Here is a 21,704-nt window from a genome sequence, read left to right as displayed (position 1 = left end):
GTTTCAAACAACCTCTGGAAAGGAGAAACAAGAGTCACCTTACAGCCGTAAGCCTCTAAATCCTCTAGGATTTGTTTTCAAGCCAATCATGGGCATAAGAAAATACTCCAATTTTTGCCTCCCAGCGCCCAGTTTTCATCCCTTGTCAGCAGTTTTGAATCTCCTTCCAGATATCCTCTATGTATTCACTATATTCTATGCACAAACAGCCATATGTAACCATCTTTTTTACATCAACAGATCATGCTAAATGTACATCCTTCACTTCTCTTTGGGCACCTGGCTGGCTTAATTGGTTGAGAGCGTGACTTTGGATCTTGGGGTTGTGAGTTTGAGAAATTTAAAATTGTTCCTCTCGGGACGCCTGGGTGGCTCAGTTGGTTGGACGACTGCCTTCGGCTCAGGTCATGATCCTGGAGTCCCGGGATCGAGTTCCGCATCGGACTCCCAGCTCCATGGGGAGTCTGCTTCTCTCTCTGACCTTCTCCTCATTCATGCTCTCTCTCACTGTCTCTCTCTCAAGTAAATAAATAAAATCTTTAAAAATAATAATAATAAAAATAAAAAAATAAAATGAAATTGTTCCTCTCGTGTGTTGGCGTCTGCACATGGCTTCAGAGCTTCCCATTATATGGATATAAAAACAGCTCTCTGTCGGTGTAAGTCACTGGTCTTCTTCGAAGAGAACCGTCAACCGAACTCTCTCCAATACCCCATTGTCCCAACACCCACGTCTCTAGAATCCCATTCGCCCGAGGCCTCTGTTCACCTTGGTGCACTTCTCCCTAAAGAGCATGCTTAAGCAATTTATGGCACTTTCAATGCTCTTGCGTTAACGGGCTTTTTCCAACATAGTTTTATTTTTTAAAGAAATTATTTTAAGAACGTGAACTTCAGAGTCACAGAAATCTCTTCTTCAGCACTCCTGAAGCCCAGATAACCTTGAGCTAATGACTTTCCCTCCCCCAAGCTCCAGTTTCCTCTGGGCAAAATAAAAAATAGTACGACCTCTTGTTGGTGTGAGAATTCAAACAGATTACACAGAGAGCGGGCAATGTTGGTTCCTCTATATTTTCATTGTCTTACAGGGGTAAACTCAGTACCGGAAAATGTTTTTCTTTTCCGTTAACAAGGTATAAGTGCATGTGACAAAATTGCAAGGTTGCAGTAATTCTGCCATTATATCTTTGAGCATTTCAGCTGTCTCCAATTTTTCCACCATTATAAAACAGCGCTGTGACGAAATGTCCCGCAGCAATAATGGGCCACGTTCCTACTGGGGCAAAAGGCACAGTGCTAAGCCGCGGTCTGCGGACCAGGAAGGGTATTTCCGGTTACCCTTAGTAAAGATGGCGGAAATACTGGCGTCACCGCTATCAAGCTGCGGCGTCCGTGCCCTCGCCAAATATGGTGGCGTCGTGCCCGCCCACTTGGCTTCTTCCTGTCTCTGAGGTTAGTCCACCTAGCTACTAGTTTGCGATGGCGGCAGCCATGGTGGTGTCTCGCAGTCTGCGGAGCCTGCTGATACGACGTGAGTCACCTCGACCTCTGGAAGTCCATTGCTCTGTAGTGCTGTCATAGCCACCTTAGGATGGGGAGGCCTGTCCCGGGACCCGGTCTGACCACCTTAACACTAGGGTGCATATGTTTCCAACCAAAGAACTCCCTAATTCTGTAAGCCTGTGTCATACATTTGGGTTGCTGACAGCTTAGTGTTCCCAGTGTGGGGTCACTCCCATGATCAAGGGTCTGAAGGAGTCTTCACACTGAGGCCACTGATAAGTGCACTCATAATCTGAAAGCTTGTATCCCCACTAACCTAAGGTTTCTTAGGGACCTGCGTTCCCTAGTCTAACATCAGTGAGGAGAAATGTGTGTGCCTTCAGCTCTTGGAAGCACTGTGACCCCCTACCTGGGGTCATGAACGGCTCTTCTTTCCTTTGTCTCCCCAGGAGTGATGGCTCCCACCCACCCGGGTCTCAGCCTTAGCCTTCGCCCCATGAGCTCTATTGCTCAAGATGTGGCCTCCACAGCAGCCCCTAGAGACGCGCCAGACCACAACTATGAGTCCCTTCGGGTGACAGCTGCTCAGAAACACATCCTGCATGTGCAGCTAAACCGGCCTGAGAAGAGGAATGCCATGAATAAAGCCTTCTGGAGGTAGGGCCTGCAGATCACGGAGGCCTGCCTGCAGGAGGAGGCAGGGGCTGAGAGAATGGGTAGGGGTGGAGTGTGGGGAGCAGGTGACACGAGGGCAGGGGATACCCTTCCAAGACACAGCCTTTCTCTTCTTGTCCCTCCCAGAGAGATGGTGGAGTGCTTCAACAAGATAGCACAAGACCCCAACTGTCGGGCTGTGGTGATCTCTGGTGCAGGAAAATTGTTCACTGCAGGTACTGAGTACTCTCCACCCCCGCCTCTACTAGTCTCCCCTGCTTCTGGAAATAGAGCAATGCTTCTTAACTAGGGTTTCAACCAGCTTCTAACTTCCATTTTTATATATATATATTTTAATTTTTTTATTTTTAATTTAAAACATTCAAGTACCAAAATGAGTCCAACAGAACATTGGTGGATGATGGACTTTGAAGTCTGATCCATAGCCTTGGCCAAGGCCCTTAACTTCTCAGTCTGTTTTTTTTATTTTTTTGGTGTTTTTTTAAAACGATTTTATTTATTTGTTTGAGATAGAGAAGGCACAGAGGGAAGGAAGAAACAGCCTCTCCAGTGAGCAGAGAGCTCGAAGTGGGGCTCCATCATGACCCCAGATAAAGACAGACGCTTAACTGGCTGAGCCATCCAGGCGCCCCTGTTTTGTTTTGTTTTTAAATGTTACTAAAGTGGGGCGCCTGGGTGGCTCAGTGGGTTAAAGCCTCTGCCTTCGGCTCAGGTCATGATCTCAGGGTCCTGGGATCGAGCCCCACATCGGGCTCTCTGCTCAGCGGGGAGCCTGCTTTCCCCTTTCTCTCTACCTGCCTCTCTGCCTACTTGTGATCTCTGTCTGTCAAATAAATAAAAATTTAAAAAGTAAATAAATAAAATAAATGTCACTAAAGTGTACTAAAATAACATGCTTTCATATAATTACTCAACACGCACAAACTGATTTCCAAATGTCTGTTTGAACTTTTAATTGTCCCACAGGTCTGTTCTTCAGACTGGATCATTTCCATTGACCATGTTCACAGAATCCTTTGTCATCTCTATGCTGCTGGGAAGCCCATCTAGCGATTTTGAAAATTTTAGATACTGTAGTTTTTGTTTCTCAAATTTCCATTTGGTTCTTTTTTTGTATTTGCCATTTCTCTTCTGAAGTTCCATGGCTTGTTATGTATCACGAGCATATTTCTCTTTGCATCATTGTTCTAACCACCGCTTTAAAACTTTTGCCTCCTGATTCCAACATCAGGGTCACCTTGGGGTCAGTCTCGGTGCATTATCTTTTCTCTTGAAAGACTGAGCCTCATTCGTCTATTTGTTTGCATTTGGAATAAATTTGGACTGTATCCCAGTTATTAGGATATGGAAAGATGCTGTGGAAACTCTGGGTCCTGTGCTGTACCTCCAAAGAATGTTGAGTTTCCTGTTTTAGCAGCTTACTTGAAATCAGTTTTTTTTTTTTTTTTAGATTTTATTTACTTATTGGACAAACAGAGATCACAAGCAGGCAGAGAGGCAGGCAGAGAGAGGAGGTTGGGGGGAAGCAGGCTCCTTGCTGAGCAGAGAGCCCAACGTGGGGCTTGGTCCCAGGACCCTGGGATCATGACCCGACCCAAAGGCAGAGGCTCAACCCACTGCCATCCATACGCCACTCAAATCAGTTGTTTTTTTTTTTTTTAAGATTTTATTTACTTATTTGACAGAGAAAGAGATCACAAGTAGGCAGAGAGGCAGACAGAGAGAGAAGGGGAAGCAGGCTCCCCACTGAGCAGAGAGCCCCATGCGGGGCTCGATCCCAGGACCCTGAGATCACGACCTGAGCTAAAGGCAGAGGCCTCAACCACTAGGCCATCCAGGCGCCCTATCGAATCAGTTTTCAAATCTCTTGCTGGGCTGCATGCATGGTTCATGGGTTAACAAGATACTTGGGCAGAGGTTGTCCACAGAATTTGGGGCTTCTCCTCTCTGGCTCTCTCTTTTCTGGAATTTTCCCCTCACTTTCCAGCAGCAAGGGTCACCCTGGACTCTCTTTTCTGGTTCTTCAAACACAACTTCCAGCCTCCTCTCAATCTAGAAATTTTAAAAACAGCCAACTCACGGGACGCTTGGGTGGCACCGTCCATTAAAGGTCTGACTCTTGGTTTCAGCTCTGGTAGTGATCTCAGGGTCATAAGATTGAGTCCCATGCTGGGGCTCCAAGGTCCGTACAGAGTCTGCTTGAGATTTCTTTCTGCCTCTCTCTTTGCCCCTTGAGCTCATGTCCTTTCTCCAACCCCCCCAAGATAAATAAATGAATCTTTTTTTCTTAAGATTTTCTTCATTTATTTGCAAGAGAGAGTGAGCAAGAGAGAGCACCAGCTGGGGGAGAGCCAGAGGGAGAGGACTCACTGGTGACTGATGCAGCCCCAGGCCCTGGCGTCATGGAGGTTGCCAGCCCAGTGGGGAAGACACACAGTAAACAATCTGTTTCTGGTTGTTTCCCCTGTTAACTTCTTTATGTGTCCCATGTTTACTTTCTTTTTTTAAAGATTTTATTTATTTATTTCACAGACAGAGATCACAAGTACGCAGAGAGGCAGGCAGAGAGGCGGGGGGTGGGGGAAGCAGGCTCCCTGCTGAGCAAAGAGCCTGATGTGGGGCTCTATCCCAGGACCCTGGGATCATGACCTGAGCTGAAGGCAGAAGCTTTAACCCACTTAGCCTTCCGTGTTTACTTTCTACCCCCTCTCCATTCTCGTTGTTAATTTTGTTCCTTTGTGCCAGAAACACTCCAGTGCTAGCCCCTTTCTGAGTGCCAGTGACCTAGAAAACGGGGCCCTGGTTCTCGGCCCTCATCCTCATGGCACTTATGCCTGAGAAGCGAAAGATGAGGTTACAATGGTGGCAGTGCCAGGCCTGCGGCCCTCACCTTTCTAGCTCCCAGCTGACCATAGCTGTCTGGTTCCATTTCGAGCAGCAAGGCTCTCAAGGCCAGAAAGAAGAAACTCAATGTAATTAGTAGTTCCAATGATAGAATGGAACCATTAATTAAGGGAAAAAAAAAAAGAGAGGGAAGTAGCCCACAGTTATTTAATATCTGCAGAGTGTCTGGACATGGTTCACATATTAATTAATTCTCCCCGGAGCCCTTCCAGACAAGTGCAATTATCATCCCCTATTTTATGTGTGAAGAAACTTGCCTGGTTCTCACAGATGGGAAATGGCAGAGCTGAGTTTTTTTTTTTTTTTTTTTTTTTTTTGTGAGAGAGAGAGAGAGAGAGAATGCTGTGAGAAAAGAAGCGGGACAGAGGGAGTGAGAGAGAATTTCAAGCAGACTCCCCACTGAGCACAGAGCCCATGTGGGGCTTGATCTCACTACCCTGAGATCATGACCTGAGCTGAAATCAAGAGTCAGATGCTTAACCGACTGAGCCCTCCAAGTGCCCCTGAAATGTGTAGGACTTCTGTTGATGTAGCTGTTATTATTTAGAATAGTGACTAACAGGACTAGGATTATGAATGAGATCTGGAGCATTTAGAGGTTCCCAGGGGAGCCAGATGGGGGACTTTTTTTTTCTTTATTTATTTGAGAGAGATGGAGAGAAAGTGCACAAGCATGGGGAGCGGCAGGCAGAGGGCGAAGCAGACTTCCTGCTGAGCAAGGAGCCCCACGTGGGGCTTGATCCCAGGACCCTGAAATCATGACCTGAGTGGAACAAAAGCAGAGAGATGCTTAACTGATGAAGCCACCCAAGCGCCCTGAAGTGAGCAGTTCTTACCTGGGAGAGAGGACACCTAGGACCACAGTCTGGTCCCTTATCTCAAGGGGTTGCAAAAACCGGGTGTGTACAGGAATGGGTAGGGTGGGTAAACCGGAAAAGCCAGTGAAAGGAGGTGTCGCAAGGTGCCTCGCTGGGTTCTGGGAGCCCCACCACCACCGTGGGTTCCACTGAGTCACACAGGCTTCACAAACATGCTGTGGAAGCTGGCAGATGCTGGTGGGCTGATCCGGGTGGTTCTGGCCTCTGTTGAAATGGGGCGCATAGCAACAGTAACTGTGACGCCAGGACATGACAGGCATGGAGAGAAGGGCCTCTGGGGCTCTGTCTCCTCCAGTCCTTGCATTTCCATTGGCTCTCGGGAGGGTTTTGCCCTCATTTTCTGGAGAAGAAACTCAAGGCCCAGAGGATGAAGTGGCCTGGCCAAGGTTACACAGGGGAGTCCTGTCTTACTGATATTTACTTCATGGAAATTCAATTCTACCCTGAGCCAGAATTCCTCAGGTCTCTCATATGTGGAGGCCGGGAAGCCCCAGAGGACTGGGGTGTGGCCACATGTGGGAATGATTTTTCAGGTTTGCCAGATAGCATTGTTCAGAGGCAAAAGGATAAGAATGATTAACCCCAGGAGGAAGAAAATGGTGGATGATTCTGCTCAGAACCCTCTCATAGCAAGATCTCCCTCAGAGTAAAAGCCAAAGTCCACCCCCTGGAACATGAGGTCCCACACGGTCTGCCTGGTCATCTAGGTCCCCGCCTCCTCGGGTTCCTCACACGGACCAGGGGCTTTCCTACCACAGGGCCTTTGCACTGGTTCTTCCTGACATTTGGAACTCTCTGATCCCAGATATCCCTATAGCTCCCTCCCTCTCCTTCAGATCTTTACTCAAAACTCACTTTTTCAGGTGTGCCTGAGTGGCTCAGTCAGTTAAGCATCCAACTCTCAGATTTGGCTCAGGTCATGATCTCAGGGTTGTGAGATGGGAGCCCCCTCAATCAGGCACCATGATAAGTATGGAGCCTGCTTAAGATTCTCTCCCTCTCCCTCTGCCCCTCCACCTCCCATCCCACCCACCCCTGCTCATGCACACACTCTCTCTTTTTAAAAAGTCACTTTTTCAGGGAGATGGCCCCTGACCACCCCATTTATTATTATTTTTTTAAGATTGATTTATTTTAGAGAGAGAGCAAGGGGGAGGGGCAGAGGGAGAGATAGTCCTAAGCAGATTCCATGCTCAGCACCCAGCCCAGCGCAGGGTGGAATCATAAGACCCTGAGATCTTGACCTGAACCAAAACCATGAGTCAGTCCCTCAACTGCCTGAGCCCCCCAAATGCCCTCCTGACCACCCCATTTAATACCGCAACAGCCATCGCTACACCTACACACCCCAACACACTCCACTCTCTGCTGTAATTTTCTTCCAGCACTTGTCACCACCAGACAAACACTAGGCTGTTTAGGGACTGGGGATGCAGTAGTGGACAGAGAGATAGAACTCCACTCCGATGATTATGAATCAGATCTGGAGCATTTAGAGGTATGGAGAGAGAGCACATGTTTAGAGATATTTAGAGCACATAGAGGTATTTTTAGAGAGAGCTCACATTCTAGAGGGGGAGACAGGCACTAAATGAGTTAAGCACACAATTAAATGATAAGGAGAGGGCAGTGACCAAGATAAGACACACAGGGAGGTAGAAGGTGATGGGACTACTCCTTAGCCATGGTAGCCTGAGTGGGTCTCCCCAAGGAGGTGACCTTTGAGCTGTGTCCTGATGGATTCAGTCTTCTTTTTTTATTTTTTTAAGATTTTATTTATTTATTTGACAGATATATATATATATATATATATATATATATATATATATATATATATATTACTTACTTATTTATTTATTTATTTGACAAGCAGGTGGGAGGAGGAGAGGGAAAAGCAGACTCCCCACTGAGCAGGGAGCCTGATGCAGGGCTTGAACCCAGGACCCTGAGATCATGACCTGAGCTGAAGGCAGACGCTTAACCGACTGAGCCCCCCAGGTGTCTCTGGAGTCAGTCTTCTGACCACCACTCGGGGAGGGAATGTTCTAGGCAGAGAGCTGTAGGTAGAAAAACAAAGCCCTGGGAAGGTACTGTGTGGTTGTGTTGGCACAGCAGTTAGAGGCCTGTGTGCCCAAAGTGACAGGCTGGGAATGGTGTTCATGAGGGCTGGTCAGGTTTTGGCACACATCTTGTATCTTCTTCCAAGTGAGTGAGATGGGAGGGAAGAGAAGGAGGCCCTGACATGCTCACCAGTTTGTTTGGCTGCGTATAGGGACCAGTCAGGGCAGGGCTGGGAGCAGGGAGACCACGGGAAACTATTTCAGCCAGAGTACAGATTCCTGGAGAATGATTCGTGGAGGAAAGGTTAGATTGGAGATCGTCTTGCAGTTGGAGCCCACAGAAATTGCTCCATCTCCAGTCTTCCTGACGAAATGTTACCACCATGGACTCATGCCCAGACACTTGTCTCCTCTGCCGCCTGGTGTGATGGTGAAAAGCATGACCTCTGGAGCCAGTGCATGGTTCTGGGCTTAAAGTCCCAGTGCCAGTGCTCCCAAGCCCGTGTGACCTTGTTGAGCAAATAACTTAAGCGTCACATGCCTCAGTTTACCCCCAGTAAAATGGAGATAGTAATAGGACCCACCTCCCAATAGGCCTATTGGGAGGATAAAGTGAGTAATGACCCTATAAATGTTAGCTTTTGTTTATTTCTCACCTCATATGCTATCCCTTGCTAGATCCTGCGTGAGCACCTTTCTCCACTGTGGTGGTTTGGGGGTTCAAATCTACTAAGTCTGAGTTCTGACCTCTAGTTGGGGCCATGGGGGTGGCAGGGGAAGGGGGTGCCTGGGAGGCTATGTGAACCTCCTCATGCCTCCCCACCAGGTATCGACCTTATGGACATGGCTTCGGAAATGCTTCAGCCCCAAGGAGATGACGTAGCCCGCACCAGCTGGTACCTCCGTAGCCTCATCAGCAAATACCAAGAGACTTTCAGTGTCATCGAGAAGGTTCTCTGGGGGGCTGTTGGGGCACAACCCCCCCGAACCCTGTCCATCCTTCCTGGACCAGCTCTGACCCCACCCTTCCTGCCCCCCACTTGCAGTGCCCAAAGCCTGTGATCGCCGCCATCCATGGGGCCTGTATTGGTGCAGGTGAGTCTGAGCAACCCACCACCCATCCGAGCACCCGGTGTAGCTGGGCGCCTGTCAGCTAACTGCTGCCTGTCCGCCTCAGCCAGGGACCTCCAGCCTCAAATCAGCTGCTAGTTAAACCCTGCCAAGAGGCACAACCCCATCATCTGGGAGGAGGGGCTGGTCCTTGTGGTTGGTCAATGCCCCTAACCTCCCCCGTGCAGGCGTGGACCTCATCACTGCTTGTGACATCCGGTACTGTGCCCAGGATGCTTTCTTCCAGGTGAAGGTGAGCCTTCCTCCTGCACTTCTTCCTCAGATCCTGCTTAGAGGTGGGCTGGTGGGGCCGGTGGGTGGGGGGAGGAGTAGAGCTGCAAAAGAACAGGTTAAGTGGGTGGGGGTGAGAGTAAGGGTGAGAAGCAAGGGCCTTGTGGAAGAGTTAGTCAGAACTGAGCCTTTAAAAGTAACACTTTGGGGGCACCTGGGTGGCTCAGTGGGTTAAGCCACTGCCTTCGGCTCAGGTCATGATCTCAGGGTCCTGGGATCGAGTCCCACATTGGGCTCTCTGCTCAGCAGGGAGCCTGCTTCCCACTCTCTCTCTCTCTCTGCCAGTCTCTCTACCTACCTGTGATCTCTCTCTGTCAAATAAATAAATAAAATCTTAAAAAAAAAAATTAAAAATAAATAAATAAATAAAAATAAAAAAATAAAAAAAAATTTTAAAAAGTAACACTTTGGGCGTGCCTGTGGGGGGGCTCAGTTGGTTAAGCATCCAACTTGATTTTGGCTCAGGGTCATGAGGTTGAGATCCATGCATCGGGCTCCACATTCAATGGGGGGGGGAGTCTGCTTGGGATTCTCCCTCTCCCCATTGCATTCCCCCTGCTCTCTCTTTCTCAAATAAATAAACACATCTTTTAGGGGGAAAAAAAAAAAAAAAAGGCACTTTGGCCATGAAGGAAGGGAAGGGCAGGCCGTGCAGTCCACGTGGGGTTTGGAGTGAGTAAAGGTATGGGGATGAGGAGGAAGTTGGGGTTGCTGCTGGGATCAGTGATGGGGAGGACCCAAGGCAGGATGGAGCCTGTAGAGGCAGTGGGGGTCAGACAGGGAGGGCTGGAGGGCTCCCTCAGGAGATGTGACTGACATCAAGGAGTTGGGAAGGCAGAGGAATTGGGAGGTGGGCTGTGTTCTGGGCGGAAGGATGACAATGAAATGGGGTGTTTGGGGGACAGTCTCTGAGGTGGGAGTGGGGTCGCTGCAGAAGATGCTGGATTTCTTTGGCACTGAGATTGCATGGCAGGAGGCAGTATGAGGCACAAATTGAACCCTCACATCATGGCTCCCCCCAGGAGGTGGACATAGGTTTGGCGGCTGACGTGGGAACGCTGCAGAGACTGCCCAAAGTCATCGGAAACCAGAGGTAGGTGGAGGAGCCAGGGAGGGGACTGCAGCGCATCTCCTGGATCCAGGATGACTGCGGTCCCCTGACCCGCCCTGCCCTCTCGCAGCCTGGTCAACGAGCTGGCCTTCACTTGCCGCAAGATGATGGCTGATGAGGCCCTGGGCAGTGGGCTGGTCAGGTAGGAGACACGGCCTGTGCTGTTCAGAGTTCAGGGTTAACCTGGGCTGGGCTTTTTGGGTCCCGGTGTACCCTCACGGGATTACATGGGGGCTGACTTGATCTGGGTGGTCAACTCTTAAAGCTGCAGTCCAGTGCTTTGCTCTGATTGGTTCATTTCACTGGGCGGTTTTCTGCTCTCTGCTGTGATTGGCCCCTTACTCATGGCGGGTGGTGAGACTCCTTGGGAGACGTATTCCCTTCATCCGCAGCCGGGTGTTCCCAGACGAGGTGCAGATGCTTGATGCGGCCTTCACCCTGGCGGCCGAGATTTCCACCAAGAGCCCCGTGGCGGTACAGAGCACCAAGATCAACCTGGTCTACTCCCGCAACCATTCGGTGGCCGATGGCCTCAATTACGCGGTAAGGCTTTGCGCCCACCCTATCACAGCCCTTCTCTGGTCCCAGAGCGACCCTCTGTAGGCCTTGTCCTCTGATTGGTGCGCTGCTTTCTCTTCCCTGTTTTTCATTGGCCTAGTTCCAACCTTTCCCCGCCCCTGCCATTGCTCTCCATTCTCTTCATCCAGGCCACCTGGAATATGAGCATGCTGCAAACCCAGGACATCGTTAAGTCTGTCCAGGCTGCAGTGGAGAAGCAGGAACTGAAGAACGTCACCTTCTCCAAGCTCTGAGAGCCACCGAGGCCCAGGGTCTGGCTGCCTCCCACCTCACGCCCATTTCCTCATCCCCCGAGAAGGAGAGTTAGTAAAGATGGTCACCTGGTGCCTTCTCCCTTGATCTCCCAGTTTCTAACCTAACTCTGATTTCCTCATGCCCAGGGCCTTATCTTCACCCGAACAATAAAGCAACTTAACAATAAAGCAGCTTAACGAAGCTGGTGTCTTCATTGAAAAGAGCAGAGGTAGAAAGGAGCTGCGACGTCCCTGGGGGTGTCCCAGGACCGCAGCTGCGCAGAAGGTTGGGGATGGAGATTTGACCAATGAGCACGGGAGCCGTGCAGGTGATGCCCATTCAGCACTGGCGGTGGACGGGCCAGGGCCTATAAAAAGTCTGGCAGCTGCCTCCCGGCCAGAAGGCTTCAGATGGTCTCCCTGCCTGCTCCAGGCGTGAGGGCGGTGTTCACCCTGCCTGGCACCCACTCATTGCACAGCCTGGTGGGAGCTGACGCCCGAGTCTGGCTGGAGTTCCGCTGCTACCCAGTCTTGGGCCAACTGCCTCATTTCTTTTTCTTTTCTTTTTTAAGTAGGCTCCAGGCTCAAGGTGGGGCTTGAACTCACCACCCTGAGATTAAGGGCTTACGTGCTCTACCAGCTGAGCCAGCCAGTCACCCCTGCCTCATGTCTTTAGACTTCAGGTTTTCATGTCCATATATAATCGGAACCTCCTGGGTTTATGTTTGGAATGCGTGCAAGAGGCCAAGGATTAATTTAGTGCCTTCTGTATGCCAAGTCCTGTTCTGCGCATTTATTATCTTAGTGATTCCTTTCCAGGCTTCTATGACGTTGATACTACTAGAATCCCCATTTTTCAGAAGGGCAAATGGGGAAATTGAGGCTAAGGTACTGAGCCAAGACGGAACAGTCAGGAGGCGGTCAAGGCAAGATTTGAACCCAGAACCTCTGGCTCTAGAAATTATGACCTAAACCACGATACCTACAATCTAATGTACATGGATTGGGCATGTAGTGGGCATGCAATAAGTGTAGTCCCTTTCCCAGTTCCTAGGGCTGTCCAGAGCACCCGTCCCTCCCTGCTTTCACTTCCTTCCTTTGCCCATCTGTCATGGGCCACTCCTGCAGCCTTGCCCTGCCCAGCCCTCCTGGTCGTACCCTCCCTCTGTTAACAAAGGCCTGGGCAGGATTTTATGGGCTCTGATAAGGCCCTGGCAGGGCCAAAGTTCACTAGCACTTTCCTTTGCAGAAAGACCTAAAGTGTAGCCCCCTCCCCCCAGCCGCCCCCACCTCCCAGCCTAGCTGAGAGGATCTGGGTTCTAGCTGGTAGCCAGGGAGGCTAACAACAGAAAGGACACAAGCGGCTGCCCTAGAAAAAGATGTGAGCCTTGGATGCCCAGAAGAGGAACCCATGGACCCTGCCCTGCCAGCCACTCCCTTTCCCTCAGGTATAAGAGCCACCCACCACCTGCTATCTGCCGACATTGCCCACTGCTGCATATCTTCCGGGACGAGCCACCAGCCCAACCTCTCAAGATGGCCTATGTCCCTGCACCTGGCTACCAGCCCACTTACAATCCGGTAAGATGGTGACCCAGGACCCAACCATGGGTCCCAGCATAGCTCCACCCTGAACCTCACACACCAATTTACTCTCACCCTGATCCTGAGAAGCCCCACCCCCACCCTGGGGTCTGACTTAGCCAATACTCACCCTGAAGCCTGATTTGCAGCCAACCTGACCCTTGGGCTATTTATGTGCATCCCTGACTCTTGGCCGTCTTCATCTTCAAGCTGACCCTTCACCCCGGCGTCTTCTCCCTTGATAATAAGAGTTGGGGGCTTCTCAATGAGGGGGAAAGGCTCACCAGTCCCTTTTCACAGACTCTGCCCTACAACAAGCCCATCCCAGGCGGTCTCAGTGTGGGAATGTCTGTGTACATCCAAGGAGTGGCCGGCGAGCACATGAAGAGGTAAGGCGTTCCCCCTCTCCAGATAAGGCAGGGGGCAGTGGGCCACAAAGAGGGGCTCCCATCCCTAATGCAAGAGGCCTTCTTCCCTTCCTCCACCCTACTGGGGACGGCATCTCTGGGCCACTGTATCTAGTGGCCAAAGACCAGCCTGAGCCTGGGACATCCAGGGCTTGGTCACCAGGAGCAGGGGAGCCTGGGGAGTGGGGGTGTGGGGGGAAGGGCGGTCAGGGAGAGCACCACCAGAAGCAGCCCAAGAGTTGGAACGTCAGATTGGAAATGATGGGTGTGATAGCACGAATTCAGATCAGAGCTCAGAGACGGCCAGTTGTGTGACTGCAATTGCGTGAGTGGGAAAACCTCTCTATGCTTTCTTTTCCCGTATGTAAGATGGCACTATTTCAGGGATTCAATGTGTAAAACATGTAGAACTGGAAAGTAAGCATTAAAATGAAGTCTTAGCAATTTTTTTTTATGGCCTTAAGGTGGTGATGACAATTGAACTGACCTCAAGGCACTGTTGGGGTTTTTGTTTTGTTTTCTTTTTTCTTGCTTTCTTTTTTTTTTTTTTTTTAAGATTTTATTTATTTATTTGAGAGAGAAAGATAGTGAGAGAGAGCACAAGCAGCGGGGTGGGGCAGTGGGAGAGGGAGAAGCAGACTCCCTGTGGAACAGAGAGCCTAATGCAGGGCCCAATCCCAGAACCCCAGAATCACGATCTGAGCCACAGGCTTACACTTAACGGACTGAGCCACCCAGGCTTCCTCTGGCACTGCCATTTCTTTATTCATTGTTTTTTTGCTTACTTAGGGCCCACTTTGTGCCCAGCCCCTGGGGACAGAGCAGTCACCAGGGCAAAGCTCTCTGCCCACATGGAGTTGACAACCTAGTAGAGAGGAGAGATGAAAGATAAAAATCAAATAGACAGGGTCCGGTGGTGCTAAGTGCTATGGAGACAAATAAATAGGGCAAGGAGATGGGGAATGGATGCAGGGGAGATAGGGGTATAGCACTGTCCCTTTAAATAGGGTAGACCGGAGGTGACTGGGTGGCTCAGTGGGTTGAACCTCTGCCTTTGGCTCTGGTCAGGGTCCTGGGATGGAGCCCCGCATCTGGCTTTCTGCTCAGCAGGGAGCCTGCATCCCCCCCCCCCGCCTACTCGTGATCTCTGTCAAATAAATAACAAATAAAATCTTTTTTAAATAAATAAATAAGGTAGACGGGGGAAAGCCTCTCTGGGAAGCAAACACTTCAGCAAAGACCCAGAGGAGGGAGGGGAAGGAGTCTGGGAGTAGAGGCTGGTAGCAAGAACAGCCAGTGCAAAGGCCCTGAGGCAGGTATATATTTGCCTAGTTAGAATAACTTCAGGGTTGCTGGCCTGAGGGGAGGCATGGGTGGTGCTCAGATTTGGCTGTTCCTTAGGTCCCTCTAGCTACAAGTGGGGAGTGGCCTGTGGGGCAGGGTGGCAGCAGAGTGACCTGACCAGATACCTGTAGGGTTCCTAGGACTCCGTCTGGCTCATGGTGAATAGGGAAATGCAGGAGTCCCAGTTGTCAAGTTGGGAGAGGCTGAGGGGCAGTGGCCTGATAAGGAAAGGGAGAGAAGAAATATGCCTCCCAGACTTCAGGAGCACAGCCCACCCCCTCCTCTCTAGCATCAACAGGGCCTACCTGTGTTGCCTCTATTTTCCTGGTCCTCCCACCCCCGCTCCTGCCCAGTTCAGAGACCTGTTCAGGGACCTTGGAACACCACAGAGCAGAGAGGGCTTCCGGAGGAGGGCCCCATGGGCAGGCAGATGGGGCCAGGGGCATAGCCCTTCCTGTCCCGCCAGGTTCTCCGTGAACTTCGTGGCAGGGCCGCACGCGGGAGCAGACATTGCCTTGCACTTCAATCCCCGCTTTGATGGCTGGGACAAGGTGGTCTTCAACTCGCAGCAGGGCGGCAAGTGGGGCAGCGAGGAGAAGAAAAGGAGCATGCCCTTCCGCAAGGGCGCCGCCTTCGAGCTGGTGTTCATGGTCCTGGCGGAGCACTACAAGGTCCGAGCTTGGGATCAGGGGGCTCCCCTCCTCCCTCCTCCCCCCTCTTCTTCCACCTGCCCCTCCTCCTCCTCCTGCCACCCCTCCCTGCCTCTCTCAGGCTCCCTTCTTCCCAGCCCCTCTCCCCTCCCTTCTTCCCTTTCCTAACTCACTTTTTTCTTTTTCTTCTTTCCTGCCTATTAAAACATTTTTCTCCTTAAAAAAAAATTATTTTTCCTCTTGTTTCTCATTCCTTTTCGTCCACGGCAGACCGCCTTCTAACGTTTCATGGGTCTCACCTTGTTCCTCCGTGTTTTTGCAAAATGCGTATTTTTGCTGTTTTTTAAAAAGAGTTTATTTATTTGAGAGAGAGAGAGCGAGCCGTGTGAGCTGCAGGGAGGGGCAGAGGGAGAAGCAGGATCCCCGCTGAGCAAGGAGCCAGATGCCGGACTGAAACCCATGACCCTGGGATCCTGACCTTTGTCAGTCATCCAGGTGCCCCTGTTTTTGCTACTTTTAATTTTATTTTATTTATTTGACAGAGAGAGAGAATGGGAGGAGGAACAGAGGGAGAAGCAGACGCCCTGCCGAGCAAGGAGCCCCATGAGGGACTCCATCCTACCACCCCTGGGTTCATGATCTGAGCCCAAGGCTGATGCTTAATGAACTGAGCCACCCAGGCGTCCCCATTTTTGCTATTTCTTCTGGCAAACTCTGAACGCAAACAGAAGGAAGTGAGGGGACAGCAACCCCCTGATCTCGTTGGCCAGCTCCGGTGGTCATGAACTCCCTGTCCTTCTACTGTCATCCTGCCTCACATTTCCCCTCTCAGAGGATTTAAGAGCAAATCCCAAGATACCATATCAGGTTATTGATAAATCTCTCGCTTTTCAGGAGCACCGTCATGATGTCATTACCACACAGAAAACACTGAGCATTCTTGGGGCGCCTGGCTCAGTGGGATACATCTCTGCCTTTGGCTCAGGTCATGATCTGAGGGTCCTGGGATCAAGCCTGGCATTGGGCTCTCTGCTCAGCGGGGAGCCTGCTTCCCCCTCTGCCTCTCTGCCTACTTCTGATCTCTCTCTCTCTGTCAAATAAGTAAATAAATAAAAATCTTTAAACCACTGAGCGTTCTTCCTCAGCGTCCCCATATCCAGTCAGCAGTCCGGTCATCTCATAAATACTTTAATATTTGTTGCTTTCTACACTGGGAATCCGGCTGCAGATAAGGCTCAATGTTGTGATCAATTACTGTTCTGCAAGCACTTTTTTAAAAAAAGATTTTATTTATTTGACAGAGAGATCACAAGTGGGCAGAGAGGAAGACAGAGAGAGAGGGGGAAGCAGGCTTCCCGCTGAGCAGATAGCCGGATGCGGGGCTCGATCCCAGGACCCTGAGACCACGACCTGAGCTGAAGCCAGAGGCTTAACCCACTGAACCACCCAGGCACCCCTGCAAGCATTTTTTTAATGTGTGATTGAAGTGTGACCAGGGTACAGAAGAGTGTAGGCCATGTGTACCCAGCTTGCTGGTTCTTTGCACAGAGAACACACCCCTGGAACCAGCATCTAAGTCTAGAAACAAGAGCCTTCCAGCCCCAGAAGCCCTTTCCTGTCCCTTCCAGTCCCCTTGTCCCCAGGGTTGGCCTTTATCCTGACTTCTCCCTGCTTGAATCTGTTTCTGTGTCTTTATTATTATTATTATTATTATTATTAATTTTATTTTACTTTCTGAAGTAGGCTCCACACCCACCGTGGAGTCCAGATGGGGCTTGAACAACTCTGAGATTGAGACGTGAGCTGAGAGGTGTCTGGGTGGCTCAGTTGGTTAAGCGTCAGCCTTTAGCTCAGATTGTAATCCCAGCGTCTTGGGATCAAGCCCCACATGCACTCCCTGCTTCTGCTTCTCCCTCTCCTCTGCCCCGCCCATGCGTTCTCTCACTCCCTCCTTCTCTCTCTCTTTCGCCCACATAAATAAATAAAATCTTTAAAAAAAAAAAAAAAAGATATGATTAGGCAAGGCTCTAAAGAGGATTTCCAGGGGCGCCTGGGTGGCTCAGTGGGTTGAATCTCTGCCTTCGGCTCAGGTCATGGTCTCAGGGTCCTGGGATTGAGCCCTGCGTCGGAAGCCTGCTTCCCCCTCTCTCTCTCTCTGCCTGCCTCTCTGCCTACTTGAGAGCTCTCTCTGTCGAATAAATAAATCTTTAAAAAAATAAAATAAAGAGGATTTCCAGAACACCTTCGACATGCCTACCTGGGTTTTAATGTTCCCAGCAATCCCAGAGCTAGCCTCCATGTTACAGGTGGGGAAACAGAGGCCCAGGGAGGTGAAGTGACTTCCCTGAGGTCACACAGCCCACATGTCAGAGCTGGACTCAGCTCAAACTCATTTGATGCCAAAACCAGGACTCCGACTTGATCCTCTCCCAACTGCTACCCTGACTAAATTTTCTGTTCCTTCCGTCCGCCCATCTGTGAGCTGACTTTTGACCCTGGCTTGGCCTCTCACCTGTGGACTCCAGGATTCCCGACTCTGTGTCTCCCCAGGTCCCCTCCAAGACCAAAGTGCAAGTGAAAATGATCGCTGTTCCCTGCCTCCTGTGTCTGCCTTGCCAAAGTCATGGCTGCTGACTCTGACCTTACCCCTGCCCTCCAGGTGGTGGTAAATGGAAATCCCTTCTACCAGTTTGGGCACCGGCTCCCTCTACAGATGGTCACGCACCTGCAGGTGGATGGGGACCTGGAGCTTCAATCCATCAACTTCATTGGCGGCAACCCGCCCCCAGGCCAGGTGCGTGATGGCTCCCTCTCTTATGCACAGGCTTCCTTCCTTAATCCAGTCCCACGTTCCTCTGTGTCCAGAACTCCTGCTCTGTGCTGGCCCCTTTGCTGGCTGGGCCACAGACCGCGCAGGCGCCCTACTCCATCCACTGGAAAGACTATTTACCAGATGGCCTCGGCTGCATGTGGTTAGGGCTGGGGCGGTGGGCGGATGGAGGCGGGGGATCGGTCTGGGGACAGACTGGAGGTTTGAAAGAGTGCAAGGGAAGGGCTTCCTGGAGGAGGAGGAAGCACGGAAGCTGAGTCACAAAGCCAAGATAAGGGACAAAAGCCACAGGAACTGCCTGCCGTTAAGTTCACAAGCAGCTAGCTGCCTAACAGGGCTAGTCACGGAGAATCTCACTTCCAGTGGCAGTGAGCTGCTGGTCCACACCCGCGGGAAGAGCCTTCCAGAGAAAGGCACACAACAGCAACTGCTGTCGAGGCTTGGGACTGACCCACACTCCCCTGGAAATGACCAAGAGCAGAAACACATCCGGCCACCTAGAAACCCCACTCCCAGGGCCACTGTGAACAAAAGGCCACCAAAACAGCTACAGAGCCCTCAGAGAAGCCCAAACTCCAGACTCCCACCATGGCCTTCAGAGTGGGGGCGCTGCACTCCCTGACCTGTAAGGCTCCCCAACCTCCAGGCTCCGATGATCCTCAGGCCCACTGGACAGATGTGGGAACTGAGGCACAGACAACTTCAATAACTGGCTACAGTCACGGAGCTGGGAAGTGACAGAGCCACGGATTAAATGCAGGCGGGGGAGGGGGGGAGGTTCTGTGCCAGGGGGGTTGGGGGGATCCTTCTGCCCCCTGATGAGGGTACGACGAAAATGTCTTCACCTGTGAGGGGGCCATGGGCCTCCGGGTGTTCATTTTACTGTCATCCCTCATCCACACATTTGAACAAGAAAAACGACAATAAGGCTATTTGGGAAGTCCCTTTGGAATCGCTGACTTAAAATGGAAGCCAAGGCAAAAAGGAGTTCATTGAAAAGAGGAGGGAACAGAGAGAACAAGTGGATATATGTTATGGGGGGGGTGGTTTCCGGCCCACACCTGTCATGATGGTCTCACCATCTTGAGACCGAGAGAGAGACAGAGACAGGGAGAGGCAGAGAAACAGAAACAGAGACACATGCACACTGAGAGAGCCTGAGGCGGACCTGGGAGAAGCAGGACTCCTCACCGCCCATCGCTGGGCACTGAGAGTGAAGGGCAAATCCTGCCCAGGGGTGAGGTGAACGGGGGGGGGGGGGGGTATCAGTGGTGTGGGCTGGGAAGACGTTCTGAGGAGCCTACACTTAGTGGAAGCTTCCAGGCTGAGGCGGATGAGGGCTCCTGGGCAGGACAAAGCAGGATAAGGGAGGCAAATAGAATTTACCAGGTCTGCCCTAAAGGGCCAAAGTGAGTGTTCCTGCTCACTGGAGTTCCCTAAGCACAGCACGTTCCTCTCCATTCATAAGCCACCTGGTGCTCCTCTTTGACCCCAGAGTTCCCTCAGAGGGGGGTGGTGGGGCTGCCCTGGGCAGACATCCTTGACACCCTTCTGGCCCCAGTCTGGTCTCCCTCATAGCCAGCCTCCCTTCACACATTGCCTCTGTGTCCACAGAAACCCATGGGAACTCCAGCGTACCCAGTAAGTACCTGCTGATGGGCAGTGGGTTTCTCCTCTTGGTGGGGGTTTGGTGACGTGAGGAGGTCTTGGGGCAGCTGAAGGACCCCCAGTCCCCTTCACCATTCTTGCCTTCCATCTGTCTGTGTAGGGTCCTGGATATACCCACCAACAGCCAAGTCAGCTGCCTTTAAGTGGGAAGGTTGTGGGGCCATTTGCAGGGGGGCGGGTGGAGAGAAGTAGAGGGGTGTCGGTCGTACCCATCCAGTACCCAGAGACATGCCTGCATGTAGTCAGTGGGCCGTAAATATTTGTGGAATGCCATAGAATAATCTCTCCCCTTCCTCACTTCACAGACCATGGAAGGACCGCCAATCTTCAACCCGGTAAAGTGTCCTGTGGGAGTTTCGGCCTCTGTGGTGGGCAGTTTGTGGGCAAGCAGGTGGTGGGTAGGGGGCCCCGACCCCTGGTGGCCCCGAGAGCATGGGAAATCGAGTGGACAGAGGGTGTTGGATTGGGAGGTAGGGAGAGGCGTGGAGTTGGTGGCCAGAGTGGAGAGGGGATGGGGGCTGGGGACTCTTCCTGGGAGTGGACACCCCTCTCTGTTAATCTGTCCCTGACTGGCTTCTGGTGATCTGAGAGATGATAGGACCTCATGGTCTCCTCCCACAGCCTGTGCCATTTAGGAAGAACTTGCAAGGAGGGCTTACAGCCCGAAGAACCATCATAATCAAGGGTTCCATACCCCCCATGGGCAAGAGGTATACAATCTAGACTGTGGTGGGAATCCTCAGACCCCTTCCTCCCTCAGACCCAGGAGTCGGGACCACGGTCCCCTTCTCTCTCAGAGAACCAGGCACTGGCCCCCATCTGACTCCTGTCTCCTTCCCTCTCTGCCTTCAGCTTTGTCATCAACTTCATGGTGGGATCCTCAGGGGATCTGGCTCTGCACATTAACCCTCGCCTGACTGAGGGTCTCGTGGTTCGGAACAGCTATCTGAATGGTTCCTGGGGTTCGGAGGACAAGAAGATCTCCTACAACCCCTTTGGTCCTGGGCAATTCTTTGATGTGAGTCTGGGGTCCCCTTCCTACCACCCCCCTTCCCTCCAAAGCTTCTGCCCTGGCCCCAGCCTCAAGCCTGCCTTCTCCCTGCAGCTGTCCATCCGCTGTGGCCTGGATCGTTTCAAGGTTTATGCCAATGGCCAGCACCTCTTTGACTTTTCCCATCGCCTTTTGGCCTTCCAGAATGTGGATGTGCTGGAGATCAAGGGTGACATCACCTTGTCCTATGTCCAAGTCTGATCTATTCCCTGGGGCCATAACCCCTGGGAACACAGAGGAAAAGATCCCACAGGACTCCCTTCTAAACCCCTAATAAAATGCCTGTGGGTGTCTCATGGAGTCCATGACTCCATTCACCTCCCTCACTGTTCCTTGCTTCCTTGATTCAATCATACACCGTCTGTTCATCCATCTCAACATCCATCAGTCTTTCCAAACATCCATCCGTCTAAACATCCAACCAGGGGCACCTGGCCAGCTCGGTTGGTGGAGCATGCAACCCTTGATGTCATGGTTGTGAATTTGAGCCCCACATCGGGTGTAGAGATTACTTAAAAAATTTTTTTTTAATCTACAATATAAAAAATTGTTAAAAAATGAACATCCGTGGGCGCCTGGGTGGCTCAGTGGGTTAAAGCCTCTGCCTTCAGCTCAAAACATGATCCCAGGGTCCTGGGATGAAGTCCCGCATCGGGCTCTTTGCTTGGCAGGGAGCCTGCTTCCCCTCCTCTCTCTCTGCCTGCCTCTCTGCCTACTTGTGTTATCTGTCTGTCAAATAAATAAATAAATATCTTAAAAATAAATAAATAAATAAATAAAATCTTAAAAATAAATAAAGTTGACTTGATAAGATGTATATTGTAAT

At 51.1% G+C, this 21,704-nt stretch overlaps 2 protein-coding genes and 1 long non-coding RNA gene across 5 annotated transcripts; 2 read left to right on the top strand and 1 right to left on the bottom strand.

The window, feature by feature from the left end:
• The first annotated feature begins 1,372 nt into the window (after positions 1-1,372).
• Positions 1,373-11,546, top strand: ECH1 (enoyl-CoA hydratase 1). Its single transcript, XM_059152070.1, has 10 exons — positions 1,373-1,531; positions 1,953-2,160; positions 2,305-2,393; positions 8,847-8,971; positions 9,067-9,115; positions 9,319-9,383; positions 10,444-10,514; positions 10,603-10,674; positions 10,925-11,075; positions 11,240-11,546. Exons 1-10 carry the CDS (start codon positions 1,480-1,482, stop codon positions 11,342-11,344), a joined length of 987 nt encoding a protein of 328 aa, XP_059008053.1. The 5' UTR covers positions 1,373-1,479; the 3' UTR covers positions 11,345-11,546.
• LOC131818033 (uncharacterized) lies at positions 8,965-15,169 on the bottom strand. 3 transcript variants are annotated; one of them, XR_009348668.1, is made up of 3 exons: positions 14,051-14,510; positions 13,059-13,165; positions 8,965-9,465 (listed from the first exon to the last, which is right to left on the bottom strand). It is a non-coding gene; the product is annotated as an uncharacterized LOC131818033 (long non-coding RNA). The 3 variants fall into 3 exon arrangements; XR_009348667.1 differs by lacking the exons at positions 8,965-9,465; positions 14,051-14,510 and adding an exon at positions 15,042-15,169 and having other exon boundaries at positions 11,276-13,165; XR_009348666.1 differs by lacking the exon at positions 8,965-9,465 and having other exon boundaries at positions 11,276-13,165.
• Positions 12,737-21,200, top strand: LGALS4 (galectin 4). Its single transcript, XM_059152069.1, has 9 exons — positions 12,737-12,925; positions 13,229-13,317; positions 15,146-15,350; positions 17,989-18,123; positions 19,774-19,800; positions 20,133-20,162; positions 20,449-20,537; positions 20,680-20,845; positions 20,933-21,200. The coding sequence occupies exons 1-9, from the start codon at positions 12,737-12,739 to the stop codon at positions 21,077-21,079; spliced, it is 1,077 nt and encodes a 358-aa protein (XP_059008052.1). The 3' UTR covers positions 21,080-21,200.
• Positions 21,201-21,704: the final 504 nt, after the last annotated feature.

This window comes from Mustela lutreola, chromosome 16 (genome assembly GCF_030435805.1).
Source record: "Mustela lutreola isolate mMusLut2 chromosome 16, mMusLut2.pri, whole genome shotgun sequence".
NCBI lineage: Eukaryota > Metazoa > Chordata > Mammalia > Carnivora > Mustelidae > Mustela > Mustela lutreola.
Note: the sequence above shows the minus strand (reverse complement) of the source record. Positions and strands in the feature narration are given on the sequence as shown.